We start from the raw sequence: 16,339 nt of genomic DNA, 5'->3' as shown, positions 1-16,339 counted from the left end.
ACGCGGTGGTCAATTTGCTTTCTTTCTGGGTTAAATGCATGAGCTGTACGCTACCAAGGTGAGTGGGTGGATTATGTCGTGAGAGTTCTGTATAATACCTCCAGTAGATGGAGCCACTCTATGGAGGTTATCACATGCAGTTTTGTTTCCTTTGGAACAAACCAAGTAGATTCAACATTGCACCTCAGAGGTCTGAATGGCAGCAGCATAATGTAAAACACTTCACTGTGAATTAGCTGTGTCCATTTATACAGAAGTGGTGGCATCAAATAGGGCACAAACAGTTTGATCAAACAAATGAAACAATAGTCAAACAGTTAATGCTCATTTTAAACCCTATTTATCCCATTGTTCCTGATGCGGACTTTCCCTGATGAGTATGTTGTCTCTTGTGTTCCATTCCAATACACTGTCTTCACAGCTCCCTCTGGGTACTCCCTCCTCTTGTACAGTGAAGTATGAATCTCACGCTGTCCATTCGTAAAGTCCACAGACTTTTCCCCACTCCTGCAGATCCAACACATGGTTTTATCAGACAAATAATGAATTTAACGGATAGATGGTCTTCACAGACAGACAAGCTCTCTTACTCTGTTAACTTAACCACAGTGCCATCTGGAAAGGTGCTTTCCTCTCGCCCATCAGTGAAAATGTGCTTGATAGTGCCATCAGGGAAAATGATCTGTCTGCTACCATCAGGATGATGTTCCTCTACAATAAATCAATAATGAGTAAATAAGGAAACATCATTACAGTGACAGCATTCAGACAATGAAAAGGATAAAGTCTGTTGGACTGTTTGACTTTTTCCATAGTTTACAGTTTTAGTTTTAAGGTCAGTGCTTTGGTACCCCAAAATAAGTGTTTTTTTGTATAACATCAGAAAAATAAAATGTTATCTCTTATGTCTATCTCTTGTTTTCTATATGGCAGTGCTACACCATTTGACATATATTCAGTGGATGCAGGGGCGGAGTGGCCATCGGGAGGACCGGGATTTTTCCCGGTAGGCCGGTCGGCCAATAATCTATCGAGAACCAGCCTGCAGACCGGCCTTCGCAGCCGTCGTGTCAAATTCATGAGCGGCCCATCGAGATTACATGTACGTCAAATCATGGTCCCGTGAAAATCTCTAAATTCTCTGAGAGTTCTGTGATTTAGCAGTCCAACCACTATTTATAGCTCTATTTGTCTCTGTACATCACACCTATGGTGTGTGTCAAACTCACTCCCATTAATCCAACCTTCTGATTTTTGTTTAGCCTCCTATATTGATGTAATTCTTTTTTATTCAGACGCTTCATTAGGCTACTTTCATGACCACAAATATAAATTGGCCAGCGATTGAATTCGTTTTTTGTTGAATGTAGAATGGTCGGAGCAAATTGCCTCATGGGAAATGCGTATCGTTGTGCCTTTATCAAGTGAACCTAGGGAGATAAATTAGCGGCTATCAGCGAGAGAGAGCAGGTGAAGTGGACCTGATTGAGGGACATAAGAGAAAGGAGAAAGGAGGGGGCAAAAAGGCCAGACTGAAAAAGAGGCGGATGCTGGAGGAAAGTGCATCAAAATGTACAAGAATTACGGATTTATTCAACCAGCCGTCAACTAAATGCGAGTGAGTTGACAGGACACATTGTTGCGAATTAGCATAACATTTGAGCCAATACGGGACGCGATTTGTTCCGTATTTCCATAAATGTACATATACAAATACACTGTCACTGTCACTGTCATGTCTGTCACCCACACATCAACACTAAATCTAACAATAATGATCAAAAGCCGCCCGTTTGTTTGTGTAGTTGATATGGGAGGTGGAGGGGATGCGGGTTGGGCCAGTTTTGGGCACGTTGTGGGCCGGTGGTGGGCCGGTGCAGTCAGAATTGTCCCGGTGGATTTTTGTGTCCCACTCCGCCCCTGAGTGGATGAGACCTATACCTACAGTATATTTCGTACACACTCTACCTGTTTGGTTATTTGCAAAGTGCAGGACTTCAAGGCCAGAGGGGAATATGGTATGTGTTGCCTGAGCCTCATGATAGTAGTACACCTGTGAGCGAGACAATACATTTCCTCCCATTACAATGTGTACTCTCGGTCAAGTCAAGATCACCCCGAACTTATTTGCAAGGCCCTCATTTTGACCTACCACTTTACCGTCAGGTAGTATTTGTTTGACATCACCGTTGAAGAATGTAATCGTCACTGACTTCTCATCTGCGGATATTTCTTTTTTGGTACCATTCCGGTATATAACGACACGGCAACCAGAGGAAAGAATTTGTTCAACCTGCACAGAAATGTTTTATTAATTTCTACAGGATACATTGTGCATGTGTCCAAGTGATGCAACTATTTAATTAGAATAGAATATATTTATTTGTCATTGCACAAGTGCAACGAAATTGAGGTGGCAGCTCTCAGACTTCAGTGCTATTGAAAAATAAAAAAAAAAACAATACAAATATATACAATATAACTATACAAATTTACGCTTTGAATACTCAGCTTAAGTAAAACAAGTTTAAAAAAAAAAAACACATGACATATTACACATCAAAGAGACAAATACAGGTTAGTTTTGTGCAATGTTAAGTGCTGTGATGGCTCTTGGTCTGTTTTTGCTTTGATGGTGCGAAAGCGCCTCCCTGAGGGCAATTATGATAGTGATTAATGATTAAAGTAAGGTAAATGTCACCTTTCCATCTGGGTAGTGTACTTCCTGTCTCATTTTGTCCATCATGTCCCCCGGTGCTGATGGGTTACTATTGTCCTGTTTGGTTTCAGAATATGGCCATTTAGTCAGAAAGTCATTCTGTGAATACAACCTACACAGCACACTGCAATATTAATTCAGTTGAGGTGAAAGATCGTTTACAATTCGCTATGTGGGGGCATGTTTGATTGATGATGATATTACATTTGTGAGAGTAATTCATGCCCTTATAAAGGGTTGGTGTTGTATTACTGCTTCTACTATGAACCACTATGTTCATGCACACACATTACCATGTGATCAGAATCAGAGGAGGATGTCTGGCTGACCAGTGGTGTCTGTCTGCTCACGGGGGTGCAGCTCCTATCTGGGCCATTCCAAAGCTTCCCGTGGCTGTCTTTAGACATCCATGATACCTGAGTTTACATGAGCAAATTAAATATGACTCTCATTTTTGGATTCAGCTTAGACCCAGACTATTTTACTTACAGTCCCTGTCAATTGTGTGCTGTGCTTACACGATGACACTGTTTTCAACTTCAACATTCGTTTTTGTAAGTGCTCAGTGTTCAGTGTTGTGTATGATTTGACTTGTGGAATGTCTACCCCTATGGCTAAAGTGGAATTGGATTGTTACCATGTGAACTGAATACCTTTCTGCCATTATTCTGTGACCTGGAGTGGGGTGTGACCGGGCTCTGTTTGCCCTCAGGACTTCTTGACGTAGAGGAGGACATTCCTGAGTGATTTGAAATACAATGAGAGGCAAACAGGGAAATATACATTAGCATGAGGTCAACAATGACTTGCAGTACATGTTCAGTATTAATATATGAAAAACATCTGTCACAACTGGGAATGGTATGACATCTACTTACTGAAGGGTGTGCTCGGTCTTTGGCCTTTGTTTCTCTGGGCATGAAAGGTTTGATTTGACTGCAATTAAAGGAAATATAACATTAGACTAACAACAACATATTATATAAATGAGGTGGGCAGATACTTTGATCAGGCTTAATTGCCTCATTCCAAATCAACCACATTTTCTAAAGTAAACATATGACAAATCTACTGATTAAAGATTAAGAAATAGAAATAGGGTGAGTGATGACAAGAGGGCAGCTCTTCAAAAGGGAAAATCAATGGTCTGCACATTTATCTATGCTACACTCTGTGCCATACGTTACTATTTAATGGAGGTGTTATTAGACAGGAGTAGGACGCATACTAACCACCAACATCCTTGATGGAGCTGCTTTGGGATGGTCAGGTGGCTTATTAAAAACAGGAGTAGGAATTCTTGGAAGAAGTGCCGCATTCATTTTCTTGGAGGACGCTGGCTGTCTGTTCCCCTAAATGTAGGTGGGTGAAGAGATTTGAAGAAAAAAATATGGTCTGTTTTGCTTAAATGTGTTAAAATACATATGTTTAAGCAGCTAACCACTAGGTGGCAGGATTACACAACTTAAGGTTAAAGCAGGGAAACCACATGGTAACCAACCTTTTTTTTGTTGGAATGCACAATTACAATAACCTAAAAAACTAAGCAGTTTCCTTGTGCATAGACCCAGTAAAAAGGGACAGACTCAGGTGAAGAATATGTGTCGCTGGTCTGATTGACTGACCACGAATCTCCCTCTGGCCTTGTTGATGTTTGTTTTTTAAAGCAAGTCTCAGCTTGTCTTAGCTGCATGCTCGTACAAGCTCTTATCTTACCAATGTCCTACTCAAACTTACATCTGAGCATTCAAAGTCCAAGCATTTGGTATTTTTTAAACTTCACATAAGATACTGCTGATCTTGAGCAATGACATGCTTTTCAAACTTTAGTTTTTTTGTGAACATGCCACAAACAGTAGCAAACCACTGTATGTACACTTGTATTTATTATGAAGGAGATATCTGTAACTCACTATTAGAACCTGGATTTGAGAAGGTAAACATACCACCTGTTCAATGAGTTGTAATGATGACATACTGAAACAGACAAGTCCCACCAAGCCGGTGAGTGAAACTGGACCTAATTTCCACTCTGAATCACCCTGGTTGTACCATCAGACCACTTGAGCATTACTCACTGTCCAAGAGAGACTGGACTAGTTTCATTAACTTCAACATTACATAACCACCCAACAGTCACAGTCTTGTAAAGGGACCAATGTCATACACTGAAACTCTGATTAACAGTCATGTACTCTCACATTTACGACAGGTTGGTTGAGGTGAGGAGGCGTTTGAGAGGCAGGACCGGTAAAGGTGAGCTTGCCTCTCAGCTCCTGGTTCTCCCTTATCAAGGAGTTGACACTGCTCTGCAGCTGCCCGTGAGCCTCTGACCACTCCCTCTCCTTCTGCTGGAGCTGCTCCTGCATAGCCACGACCTGCTGTTGGAGCTTGCCCAGCCGGACAGACAGACACACACACACACACACACACACACACACACACACACACACACACACACACACACACACAAACACACACACACACACACACAAACACACACACACACACACACACAAACACACACACACACACACACACATACACACACACACACAGTGTGTGAGAGAGAGATAAAGAAAAAACATATCAGAAACAAACCTAAAACAAATGTGATAATTTGCATACACAAAACTGCTGTATTTGTAAAAGGAGGGTGCACTTCTATTCAGTGGAGTAAGAAAATAAGGAGGTTTTAAGGATTTTGTCTTTACTAAGGTAAAAAATAATTCTGTAGAATATGGGAAATATTTGATATGCTTAGAATAACAAAAACACCAAGCATCTTTACCTGGGCAACACCATGATGCATTTCTCCCCTTGTGGACTTTTCTGGATTTGTACTGCCATCTCTGTCAACACAAATAAATGAATACATCAAATGAACATCATAGCAACAAAACACACCTTCAGAGATGGTAAAAGGATGGTGAAAGTGTGGCCAATAAGACTTGTTTCAACCCGATGTGCCTTATCTGATGGCTGAAAAAATGCATCATCTATGATATAATCTTTGTTTTTTACCTTCCATAGCTTTATCATTTCATTTGGTCACAATCTCTACCCTGGGTCTAGATCTCACTGCACTTAAAGTATTTTTTTCGTTTGTACTGATGAGTCCCCACATTTCACCAATGAGATGTCTGTTCCTTAATGTTTGTCTTGTCATACTACAACAAAATAATAAACCATTTAAAAATAATACGTTTCCCCCTGTAACCTGACTGGTAAGTTTAGTTTGAATCTTTCTCTCAGGATATTCTTTTCTCTTGTATGAACATGTTAAAAAAGTCACTTCAAAAAGACAAATATCTTCAGCCATCATTCTATCCAGAAACACGATGTTTAGAAAAACTACAGGTCACTTTCTTCTCGAACAGAATAGGTACGCAGTGGGCACTCTAATGTCATGCATGTTCCCATTTATGAGAGTTTATGGAACCTATTTCAACCTGTGACTGCAAAGACAACCTGAGAAACTGCATGGCTTTGTCCTGTTTGTTTTTCAATTCATCCAACAATGTGTCATGCTTCACTTCAACCCTAAAAGCTCTCTGGGTTCGTACTGCTGCCCGATCACCTGCAAGAGGTGAAAAAAAAAATTATTAAAAGCACCGGCCTTGAGTAAGTGCCATGCCAAGGAATACAATAGCACGCTCAATTGAATACACAATATCAGTTAACATAGTCACCACCCATCAGTACAGTTTGTGCTAATGGCCAACTCAAGCAGAAAAGCACACTGGTGTTACCTACCACACCCATTGTCCTTTGAGCTTGAGAATTTCTCCTTCTGTTTGTCAATGAATGTTCTGTTGTCAGCAGGCTTAATCTTGGGGAAAATGCTGGCGAGCAGTTGTGAAGCAGACGCCGATTTGAACTCGGCCTGATTCTTTGGCATGTTGGTCCTGTTGAAGCTCAAGCACTTCAGTTCTGAGTCACTGGCCTCACTAGAGCTGGAGAGTCGACGGTCGTTGGTGGTGGGCGTCCGGGGTTGTGGAGTTGGACAAGCCCCAGTCTCACTAGGGGCATCGCTGGCGTAGTCGCCATCTGATAGGTCAAGGTTCTTGTCCTTCTGACAATAAGCAGACGGGATGGGCGTCATGGGGTACCTGTGACATTGTGACTCAGGGTCATCCTCGCTGCTGCTGCAGCTCTCGCTGGAGGGGCCGGTGTGCAGAGACTGCATGAGTTCTGTGGCTAGGCTAAGCATGTCTGACCCATCTGGCTTGGCACTGCACTGGCTTCTGTCAGATTCACTGTCTGTGCAATGTGGAGCTCTCTGGCACACTCGCACAATATGATCATTTATCTTTTTAAAGACAGCATCGCCTGTGGTCTGTGCTGTGACCCTGGGTGCGGCTTTTCCATCTGAGGTTGTGGAAGTCTGACGGAGGCTGTTTCTCCTCGAGTTGTTGTATAGGACATGATCATGAGTGTCTTTCTTTTCATGTTTAGCTGCATGCGATGCAGGGCCGTGATTAATTGAAGTCTGACATTGGGATACCGGACATTTGCTGCTCTTTAAAGTGGACTCAATGTGTCCGGTAGCAGCAATGACACATTTCTCAACACCTTCCCATTTAGTTGTTTCATTCTTATCTGTTGATATTTGCCCCATATTTTGAGCATCAGTACTCTCCCGTGAGTCTTCTACACCCCCACTGGATTTCCATGTCACTGGAGCGTATTCACGCATGCTTATCTTCCCGCTTAATTGGTTGGAGGGAGTGGTTAGCCGTTGCAGTTTCTTGGTAATCCTTGGCTCCTCAGTTTGACGGAGGGAGTCTGGAATACTGAATCTACTCTTGCCAATGCGGGTCTTGCCAAACCCTTTTCTCAGGAAGAACTTTTTGTCACGCACATGGATATTTGTATTGGTCTGTCCAAAAGAGAGATAATGTTAAAACAGACATTCAGAGCAGACAGGGATACTATTGTTGTTGTTGTTGTTGTTATTGGTGTTGTTATTTTCTCCAACCTGATTTGCCTCAGACAAAGAGGTTTCATCCACTCTGACCTGCTCCTCAAGAAAATCTTCAAATGTTTTCCGTCTCTCTCCCACTGCAGGTCTTATTGGTCTGGAATTGTGCAGCTTTCATCAGTACAGGGACATATTATCATGCAACACTTCAATTTAAATACCCAATTGAAAGAAAGGTTAAGTATTTGAGTGATCGATACCTGTCCTCAGGATTTACTGGAAGTGTCCCTCTTATTCCGAAAGGACTGACTGAATAGGGTTGCTCCACTGGTTCTTCTCCAATAGGAGAAAGATTACTCTGTTCTGCCCGACCTTTCCGCGTAATTTCATCTGCTTCATATCCTTAAGGAAGTCATAAACATAAAATCACAAATACACTTTTGTTCAGGTTGTGTCACTTTATGGAAATTCAGGATTATTTCCTTCCGTCTTCCTGTAATGATTAATTTCAGGTAGAGTGCTGGTTGTCTTGGTGAGGACTACATTACATAGAAGAGGAGTGTCAGACTTAAACTTAATTAAATGGCTGTTAAAATGACAGGTCTTCCTTTGGGGCACTGCGGCATTCCCAGGACCAGGAAGTCAGCTCTGACATGTCTGGACTGGCAGCTCTTATGGACACAAGGGATTTAACTTGCGGACAAGGAAGAATTCCCATGGGACATGACATTCCTGTGCTGTTTGTTTTGCCTGACATACACACTATGTATTCAAAAAAGGACATGCCTTGCTGTCTTGTGCTTTCAAATCCCTAAATGTACATTCCTCCTGCTCAGAGATATGACGTTATGCTCACTCCAGATAGCATTCCAGTGGGTTTTAATAGCTATCATATGTTCGCAAAAACTTCTGAAGTGTGACGGCAGGCGTTTACTCCAGGTTGCGCAACATTTATGGGCCTACCCAGCTCAGGTTACACCATTCTGGAATCCCCAGAAAAGCAACAAGGAAAAAATTATTAAAAAATAAGTGAATCACGTCCCTCCAAAATGACAATCATGAGACTCTGGGAGTGTTGAGATGATGACATTTTTTTTTTTACATCAAGCCTGTCAGAGAGGCAGGGTGGCTCAGCTGCTTATCTCCTCAGCCTGTGGTGACTTGCTTTGTCAGGCATGGGCGGTACTCAGCCAGCAAGTCTGAGCAGTTTACGGGAGCTGTGCTTTAAGGAGAGCTAAATCATTCCCAGACTGAACTGCAGCTCGCAGAGGCAAGACGTTTCAGCAAAACACTGGAATTTCACCAACGAGAGAGGGAGAAGAACGACCGGAGCTTGGCAGTTTGTGGTTGTCTGGCATCTATTGTTGTCTACTGAGTAGAGCTTTTTCCTCTTTTTCGACAATGGAGTTGAATGAGAGTAAAGTGGGTAACTGCACTGCAGAAACCAAGCCTCTGTATGTATTCTACTCTGTTGTGATGATTGTGGAGTTTGTTTTGGCTCTTCCTCTGAACCTCACTGTGATCTACCTTTTCGTTTTCAAACTGAAATTCTGGAAAACAAACACCAACAACATTTTTCTCTTCAACCTCGTCTTGGCTGACATTCTGCTGCTCATCTGTTTGCCTATGAAGGCTTACCAATTCGCGATTGGAGAGCGAAGGAGCCAGAATGATGTGGTCTGCAAAGCCATGCTCTTCATGCTATTTTTGAACCGGGGCGCCAGCATTGCTTTCCTCTCCGTTATCTCTATAGATCGCTACCTGAACGTGGTGCATCCTGGGAAGAAGAACTTTCTGAAGATTCTGAAAAAGTCACCTACCATTTCCATCCTCATCTGGCTACTGCTACTCCCTCTGACTATTCCCACTATGCTGCGGACCTTTGAGTGCTGCAACAGCTTTGGCCGTGATGATGATAAGAGGGGTGAACTTGTGACTGACATTTTTAGGGAAACTGTGTTTTTCACCCAGATTCTTGTCCCTTTCATAGTCTTGGTGTTTTGTACAGTACGGATCGTTAACCGCCTCAAAAAGAAGACCGTTGGAGACAGGACAAAGTTGCGGAGAGCAGTTTTTTTGGTCACCTCTGTTATGTTGGTCTTTTCCCTGTGCTTCCTACCGTGCACCATATCAAGAATGGTTCTTTTAGTGGTGCGTGTCTATGAGAACCAGAAAGCAGAGGAGTATGCTGTTCAGGTGTATGATGGCCTCATGTGTTTGTCCTACTTAGATTGTCTGTTGGACCCATTAGTCTATTGTTTAAGCAGCGCAAAGTTCAAAAGCCTTTATTTGGACCACTACCTCCCGTTTCTTATTGGGAAGGATGGACACCCAAATGACAGCTCTCATTCAACAGGAAGCAGTTCCAACCCAGTACTTTCAAATGCTCAGAGGGCGAGAAACCTGGAACTGACGAAATCCTTAACCACCCAAGGGGATCCATGTACATCATGAAAATGATGGCTAAACTGTAGGATTAAAGCATTATTTTATAGATGACATATATTATAAAAAAAACTGTAGGATTTATACATAATTTTGTATGTGACATATTTTATAAAAAACTGTATAAATGCTCTGCGTATATGTTGTGAAATGTTATAAACTGTGCGTGTTTGCTATTACAGTTGGTCTTCAGTTTCCCAATCTCCCCATAGCATTCCCCAGAAATCCCCCGACCTGGTTTCACTGTTGTAAACATGTACGACAGGTTGTATTCCAACTAAGTGCTTTGTTCGTAATGCCAACTGGTGAAAACAAGTTAGTCATGCTGTGAGTCATATTACGCAATCGTAGCACAGCAGTACAGAGACAGGTGCAGGGGATGTTTGTTCAGGTCATGTTTGAAGACATTATTTCTGACTATGATACCCTGGCCTTCTAGAATTGAGGAAAAAACCTTATGTACCATTGCACTGTCGGTGCAAGTTTGGGTTCTCTAAGGCTATAACTGCCAGTGACCATGGTCCCTCTTGCTTTTGCTCTTGGTACAGCTTAATTTCTTCTACTGAATCTGAACCTGATGGTCTTCAGATTAGTTTTAGATAAGTTGGTCAATTAATATTGAATTCATATTACTATTGATATCAGTTCAAATGAATGAGCTTGTAAACATATTTATATTATCATGAGATTTTGTTACTGGTAAGGCAGTTGTATTTCATGTTTCTTACCCGAGTTGTGATTGGCTGGAACCAAGCGGCATGTCATTGATTCAGAAGGTGGTCTAACTCCATCAGGAAGTGTAACACTGGGGGCACCACTTTTGATACATGGGTGATTAGTAGAAATCAGTGCAGGTGTTGAGCCTAGCCTCTGGGCTGGTAGAACAGGAGCCAACATAATTCCTGCAAGTGAACATGAAATCCACCTCTGTGTCAAACAAATATGACAAAAAGAGAGAGATTCCAGAGTTTAAAATATATCAAGAACGCAGACTCTGCAGAGCCATAACTCTTCACTCTTTCAACAGCGGAGGAAAGGAATGCAGCATAATATGGGAGAGGTCTGCTTCCAGAATTGAACTGTGAACTTTCACACAGGAGGATGATTAAGATTAAGAATGTCACTCAAACAATATTCCAATTCAAATAAGGTTTGAGTGACTTGTTGTGAACAACCATGTTATGTGAATAAATCTAAACAGCCATGTTATGTGGATGAACCTAAATTCTTACTGTAGCCCCTTCAAGTCTTTTACGGTTTTATTCATACTTTGGCATGTACTCTTGTTGTATTTCAATAATTAAATGTACTAAACATTTTCAGTAACCTGCGTTCAAATATATGCAAGCCCTCCTACTGATCGTAAAGTGATACTGCTGCTAGACACGCCTGCCACTTCTCACTTCCTCTGTTCACAGATAAAACCTGTGGTTCTGTTGCAAGTGCACAAACATTACCCTAAACATCCCTAGATGCAGCGCATCCCTAGATGCAGCGCAACTTCACACAGAGACACACAGAGACAATGACCAACACCACAACCACAGATCACTGCCGGACTGGGGATAACGAGCTGTACACAGTCCTCTCTTTGGTAATGTCTGTGGAATTTATCTTAGCACTGCCTTTAAACCTCTCTGTTCTGTATGTCTTCCTTTTTAAATTTAAATTCTGGAAGAATAACAGCCTTTTCCTCTTCAACCTGGTGCTGGCAGACTTGCTGCTTCTGATATGCCTGCCATTCAAAGCCTATCACTTTCTTATTGGGGAGCGACAAAGTGAAAAGGATAGTGTCTGCAAAGCCATGCTCTTCATGCTTTTTCTGAACCGGGGAGCGAGCATTGCTTTCCTCACCGTCATCTCTATGGATCGCTACTTTAACGTGGTTCGCTCTGGCAGGAAGAACTTTCTGAAGATCCTTAAAAAGTCGCCCCAGATTTCCATTTTCATCTGGATACTGCTGCTCCCATTGGCCCTCCCCACCATGCTGGAAACCTTTAAGTGCTGCAATAGCTTTGGTCGTGCAGAGGTCCACACGGGAAACACCACCATTGCTGACGCTTTACGAGAGGCTGTGTTTTTCACCCAGATTCTTATTCCTTTCGGCGTGCTTGTGTTCTGCACAGTGCAGATTACCAACCGACTCAAGAGAAAGACAGTTGGGGACAAGACCAAGTTGCGCAGAGCTGTGTTCCTAGTGGCCTCCGTGGTTCTAGTGTTCTCTGTTTGCTTTCTGCCATTAACTTTATCAAGGATAATCCTGTTGATAGTCAGAGTCTATAACAAGCAGGAGGCAGAGGACATTGTTGTGAAGATCTACGATACCCTCATGTGCCTCTCCTACAGTGACTGCCTGCTGGACCCACTGGTGTATTGTTTCTGCAGTTCAAAATTCAAAGAAGTTTACATGTCCACTGTTTGCCCTTCATGGCTCTTAAAGCAGCGACTTGACACCGAAAGGACTGCTTCCCGAGACCTTGCGAACTTATCTTTACCTTTGAGTTCACACAAAAATACAATCGAGATGCAAATACTGTAACTTAAGTTTTTTAGGGAATATTAAGGAAATATATGCATACTTGTATGGCATTTTTTCCCCTATTGGATTCGCTGATTTATTTTTAGTACTGAATTTGGAAAAAGCTTTCAATATTCTGCATTGAATGTTATTAAGTATAGGGCATGTACTGGATGTTAAACAAAAAATGCTTAATAACTGCAACAAAAAAGGGAACTGTAAATTGTCATTCCCGCAACTGCATTGGTATGAAACATTATTTGTCCATAAAGAATCAAGATGACATATATTGGATGAGAGGGTTTATTGCATGCTGTTCTCTGATATCAGTGGATAATAAGAACAGTGAAATGATGTGTGATCTATGACTTCTGTAAATAAGTATGTCGTTTTAAGATACAACGTATTAAGTTAGGTTTCAAACTGTACATTTTAAAGTAGAGTTTACATTGTGTTTGATTTTTCACTTGACATAAAGACAGACTTTTCTGGAATTTCTAGAATTTCTTAAGACATTCTTGGGTATTCCCCATGATAAATGCAGGCATAATCTAAGAACCATCTGCTCATCCGATCCAGTCCAGCAACGGAAGAACATAACACTTCCATATTTGGTTAAAATGCGCTGCAGCCCTCCTCTCTGTTGACCACTCATCCTCAGAGTGTTTGTATTGACCTCGGTTTTGTCAACGTTCACCTACAGTATATCTGGACTGACGAACGAAAGCATTCTGGCATGTGTGTGTGTGTGTGTGTGTGTGTGTGTGTGTGTGTATGTGTGTGTGTGTGTGTGTGTGTGTGTGTGTGTGTGTGTGTGTGTGTGTGTGTGTGTGTGTGTGTATGTGTGTGTTGACCCCCCTACCTGGGCTGAGGAGCGAGAGCAGTCTGGCTTGCTCCTGCAGAACCTTCTGCAGCTGCTCCACGTGCAGCTGGAGCAAGGCTTCCCTCTCTTCACCGCTCTAAGGAGAGAGACACACACACACACACACACACACACAGAAGGTGTCAGGTCGTCGTCTTTAGATTTGGAATTCAAGCAACCGCATGTTACCTTTATCTACGGGAACAAGAAATGATTGTGTTGTTTTGGCTAAAAAAATATACCAGGGCAAAAAGATTGACTTCATGCACGTAGGGCTGGACAATCAACCAAGAATGTACTGGTAATGTCTACTTCTTACCAACCAAAAATGTGATAAGGTATGTCAGGTCATGATTGGTGGAGATTGTTTTTTGTGTGGTTATGATGAACACATAGAAACCAGTCAATTCGTACATTACAAGTTTCATAATAATGTTGAGTACAGATGTACTGATGTCCATTTTACAGTAACAGATCAGAATACCTGCACTTAGGCATTTACTTAAAGGCATTTATTAGGAATTTATTTGAGTGCTATTATTTTATTATTATTATAGATTATTAAAGTGTGAACTAATCTGTTTAGTCCCGAGAGACAGCTTAAGGTGCCAAAATGCGGTTGATGAAATGAACCAAAACAGCATAAGAGATGCACTGATAACACAGTGATGTTACACAGCTGTGAATATTTACAGAGGCTCCTTTCGGACAGTTTTGTGTTTATACTCAAGAAATGTTAATGGTAAGAATCACCAGGGTAGAGGAGTGGTGACAAATAAGCTGTACTATACATCAAATATCCATTAAGCACAGGTTTGCTGCTTTCCTCACGTAAAAAAAGGAAGTCAAGTTCGCTTAGCAAGGGAAGCCAGTCAGTCACAATGTGGTTGGTTAGGGCTGTGTGCAACCAGAAGAGAGACACTTTGCACTTCTCAAGAAGACTGACTGATTTCATTTTTGATTACATAAACACCGGCAACACAAACAAAACTACTCTTAGTTCAGAATGAACTGTTGTTTGTTAGCAAAACATTTGATTTTTTTCCTAAACGTTTCTCTGTGCCTTTGTTTATGTTTGTTAAATGAGTAGAAGCTTTACTCCTCATGCAAAAGCCATTAGCGGAGAAACGATGACAGCTCACACACAGCACAGCACACAGAGGCCTTTTCAGAGAATGGAACGCAGCCTAATGCACATATATCTCAAACATGAGGAATGGAGTGTCAACAGTAATCGGAACACATACAGTGGAGATAAGCTTTGGCCTATCTCAGTTTCCTGAGTGCCAACACCAACACCAACACCAACACCGACACCGAGACCAACACCAACACCACTGGACCCACCAAAACCATGCTGGGAGTACAGATCTCAACACAACAGCCCATTTCAACACATTTTATAAGCCATTATTTGACAGTGAGTTTTTCTGCCATTGAGATCACAATTTTTTGTCAAAATCTATGACATTGACAAATCCATTCAAGTACATATTGCATATTCCCATTGTGTTGAGCACATAAGGATCAGAGAAGGCCCAAACTGGAGGTTTCCAGCTTCACTTCAATGACAATTATCTGTGTGGGTGTCGTGCCTCCAGTCAGCAGTGTGAAAAGGTCAGTGAAACCCCAATAACTCTGGGTGTCAGGGTGTCTACACATAAGCCTTAATATATTGGGGGGAGGGGGGTTACTGACCTTATGTGAAAGTTCTGGGATGTCCAGAGGAGGTGAAATCTGTCGGCCATCTCCAGTTCCATCTCCACATTTCAGCTCAGGGTGTTGGGAGGCAGGGGACAGTACGGTGCTTGTCTCCACATTATGAGAATTCTTGCAGGTGACCCTGTTTGCTTCCTGTGCAATTCCAATGCCATTCATGCCAGGCAAGATGTTTTTAGTGCAGTCTGAGGATGAGGGTAGGGATGTCGTTTGTCTAGGACACTTGCTTGAGCTTGATGGTGCATTAAACACCTGAGCTGCAGACCCATTGGTCTCAGGGTTATTGTCTCTGTTAATCTCTGCAGACATAGATGTCCTACCTGAAAGGAGACATTCCATCGGAACACATGTGTTGTTAGTAATTAAATATATTTGTGAGTTAAGCCATGTGAACACAGGCTTTTCAGTATAATACACGATTACACCTGTGCTTTTTTTTTTAAGTATACAGCAATCCTCTACTCTACACACTTCATTAACTAACATTTAACAGCATTTAATTAAGACCCGTAAAAACATTCCTAAGTAAAGCCTTTGGAAAAACGTGGTTATGAAATGGATATAATGATCGGCTTAATTGAACTAACGATAAATTAAAGATATGTTTTGCTTGTGTGAATGAAATAAGCCAAATATATTGTTTTGGAAGAAATCCCTTAACAGATTTGTGAAAACATAATAGATCATATTATATCATATTGAAATAATCTTACCTCATTTCCAAATTGAACCTAAATTCAACGGGTCTTCATGTGTTCCTCATTGATGTGCACAATCTGTGTTTAATCTAGTAGTTATAGTTACTGTAAACATTATGCCGGTATGAAAGCGACCAGGTTTATGCCACGGCCACGCCTCTCGAATGTGCTGTTCTGAAATTTGACAAACTGATTTTTGCTTCAAAAACGCGTCCTGATGGCGCGAAGCGAGGAGAGAATGATCACCTGCCGTAATCAGTCTCCTGTAACATTAGCCATTATTATACTGAACCATGCTAATGGAAACTTCTTTCTTTCTTTTTCTTTTTGTTCCTGTCACAATGACATGTCTCAACATGAACAGCTTTTGCTTTTCTCGTATAGTATGCATAAATGGAAAGGTCAACAAAGCTCACTGTGTTTGGTATTTAAAAAACTCAGTGTGCGCAATTTA

At 41.7% G+C, this 16,339-nt stretch overlaps 2 protein-coding genes across 2 annotated transcripts; one reads left to right on the top strand and one right to left on the bottom strand.

Annotated features, from left to right (window-relative positions):
* Positions 1–329: 329 nt before the first annotated feature.
* LOC308382825 (centrosomal P4.1-associated protein) lies at positions 330–5,088 on the bottom strand (the record flags this gene model as incomplete). Its single annotated transcript, XM_080860347.1, has 6 exons — positions 330–507; positions 591–711; positions 1,969–2,053; positions 2,153–2,293; positions 3,013–3,135; positions 4,921–5,088. 6 exons carry the CDS (start codon positions 5,086–5,088, stop codon positions 330–332), a joined length of 816 nt encoding a protein of 271 aa, XP_080716473.1.
* A 3,957-nt stretch (positions 5,089–9,045) lies between these two features.
* On the top strand, positions 9,046–12,627 carry gpr31 (G protein-coupled receptor 31; the record flags this gene model as incomplete). The annotated part of the gene is made up of 2 exons (XM_080860346.1): positions 9,046–10,016; positions 11,578–12,627. The coding sequence occupies exons 1-2, from the start codon at positions 9,120–9,122 to the stop codon at positions 12,625–12,627; spliced, it is 1,947 nt and encodes a 648-aa protein (XP_080716472.1). The 5' UTR covers positions 9,046–9,119.
* Positions 12,628–16,339: the final 3,712 nt, after the last annotated feature.

The sequence above is a fragment of the Sprattus sprattus genome (genome assembly GCF_963457725.1).
Source record: "Sprattus sprattus genome assembly, chromosome: 2".
Taxonomy (NCBI): domain Eukaryota; kingdom Metazoa; phylum Chordata; class Actinopteri; order Clupeiformes; family Clupeidae; genus Sprattus; species Sprattus sprattus.
This window is presented reverse-complemented; position numbering and strand designations above follow the sequence as displayed.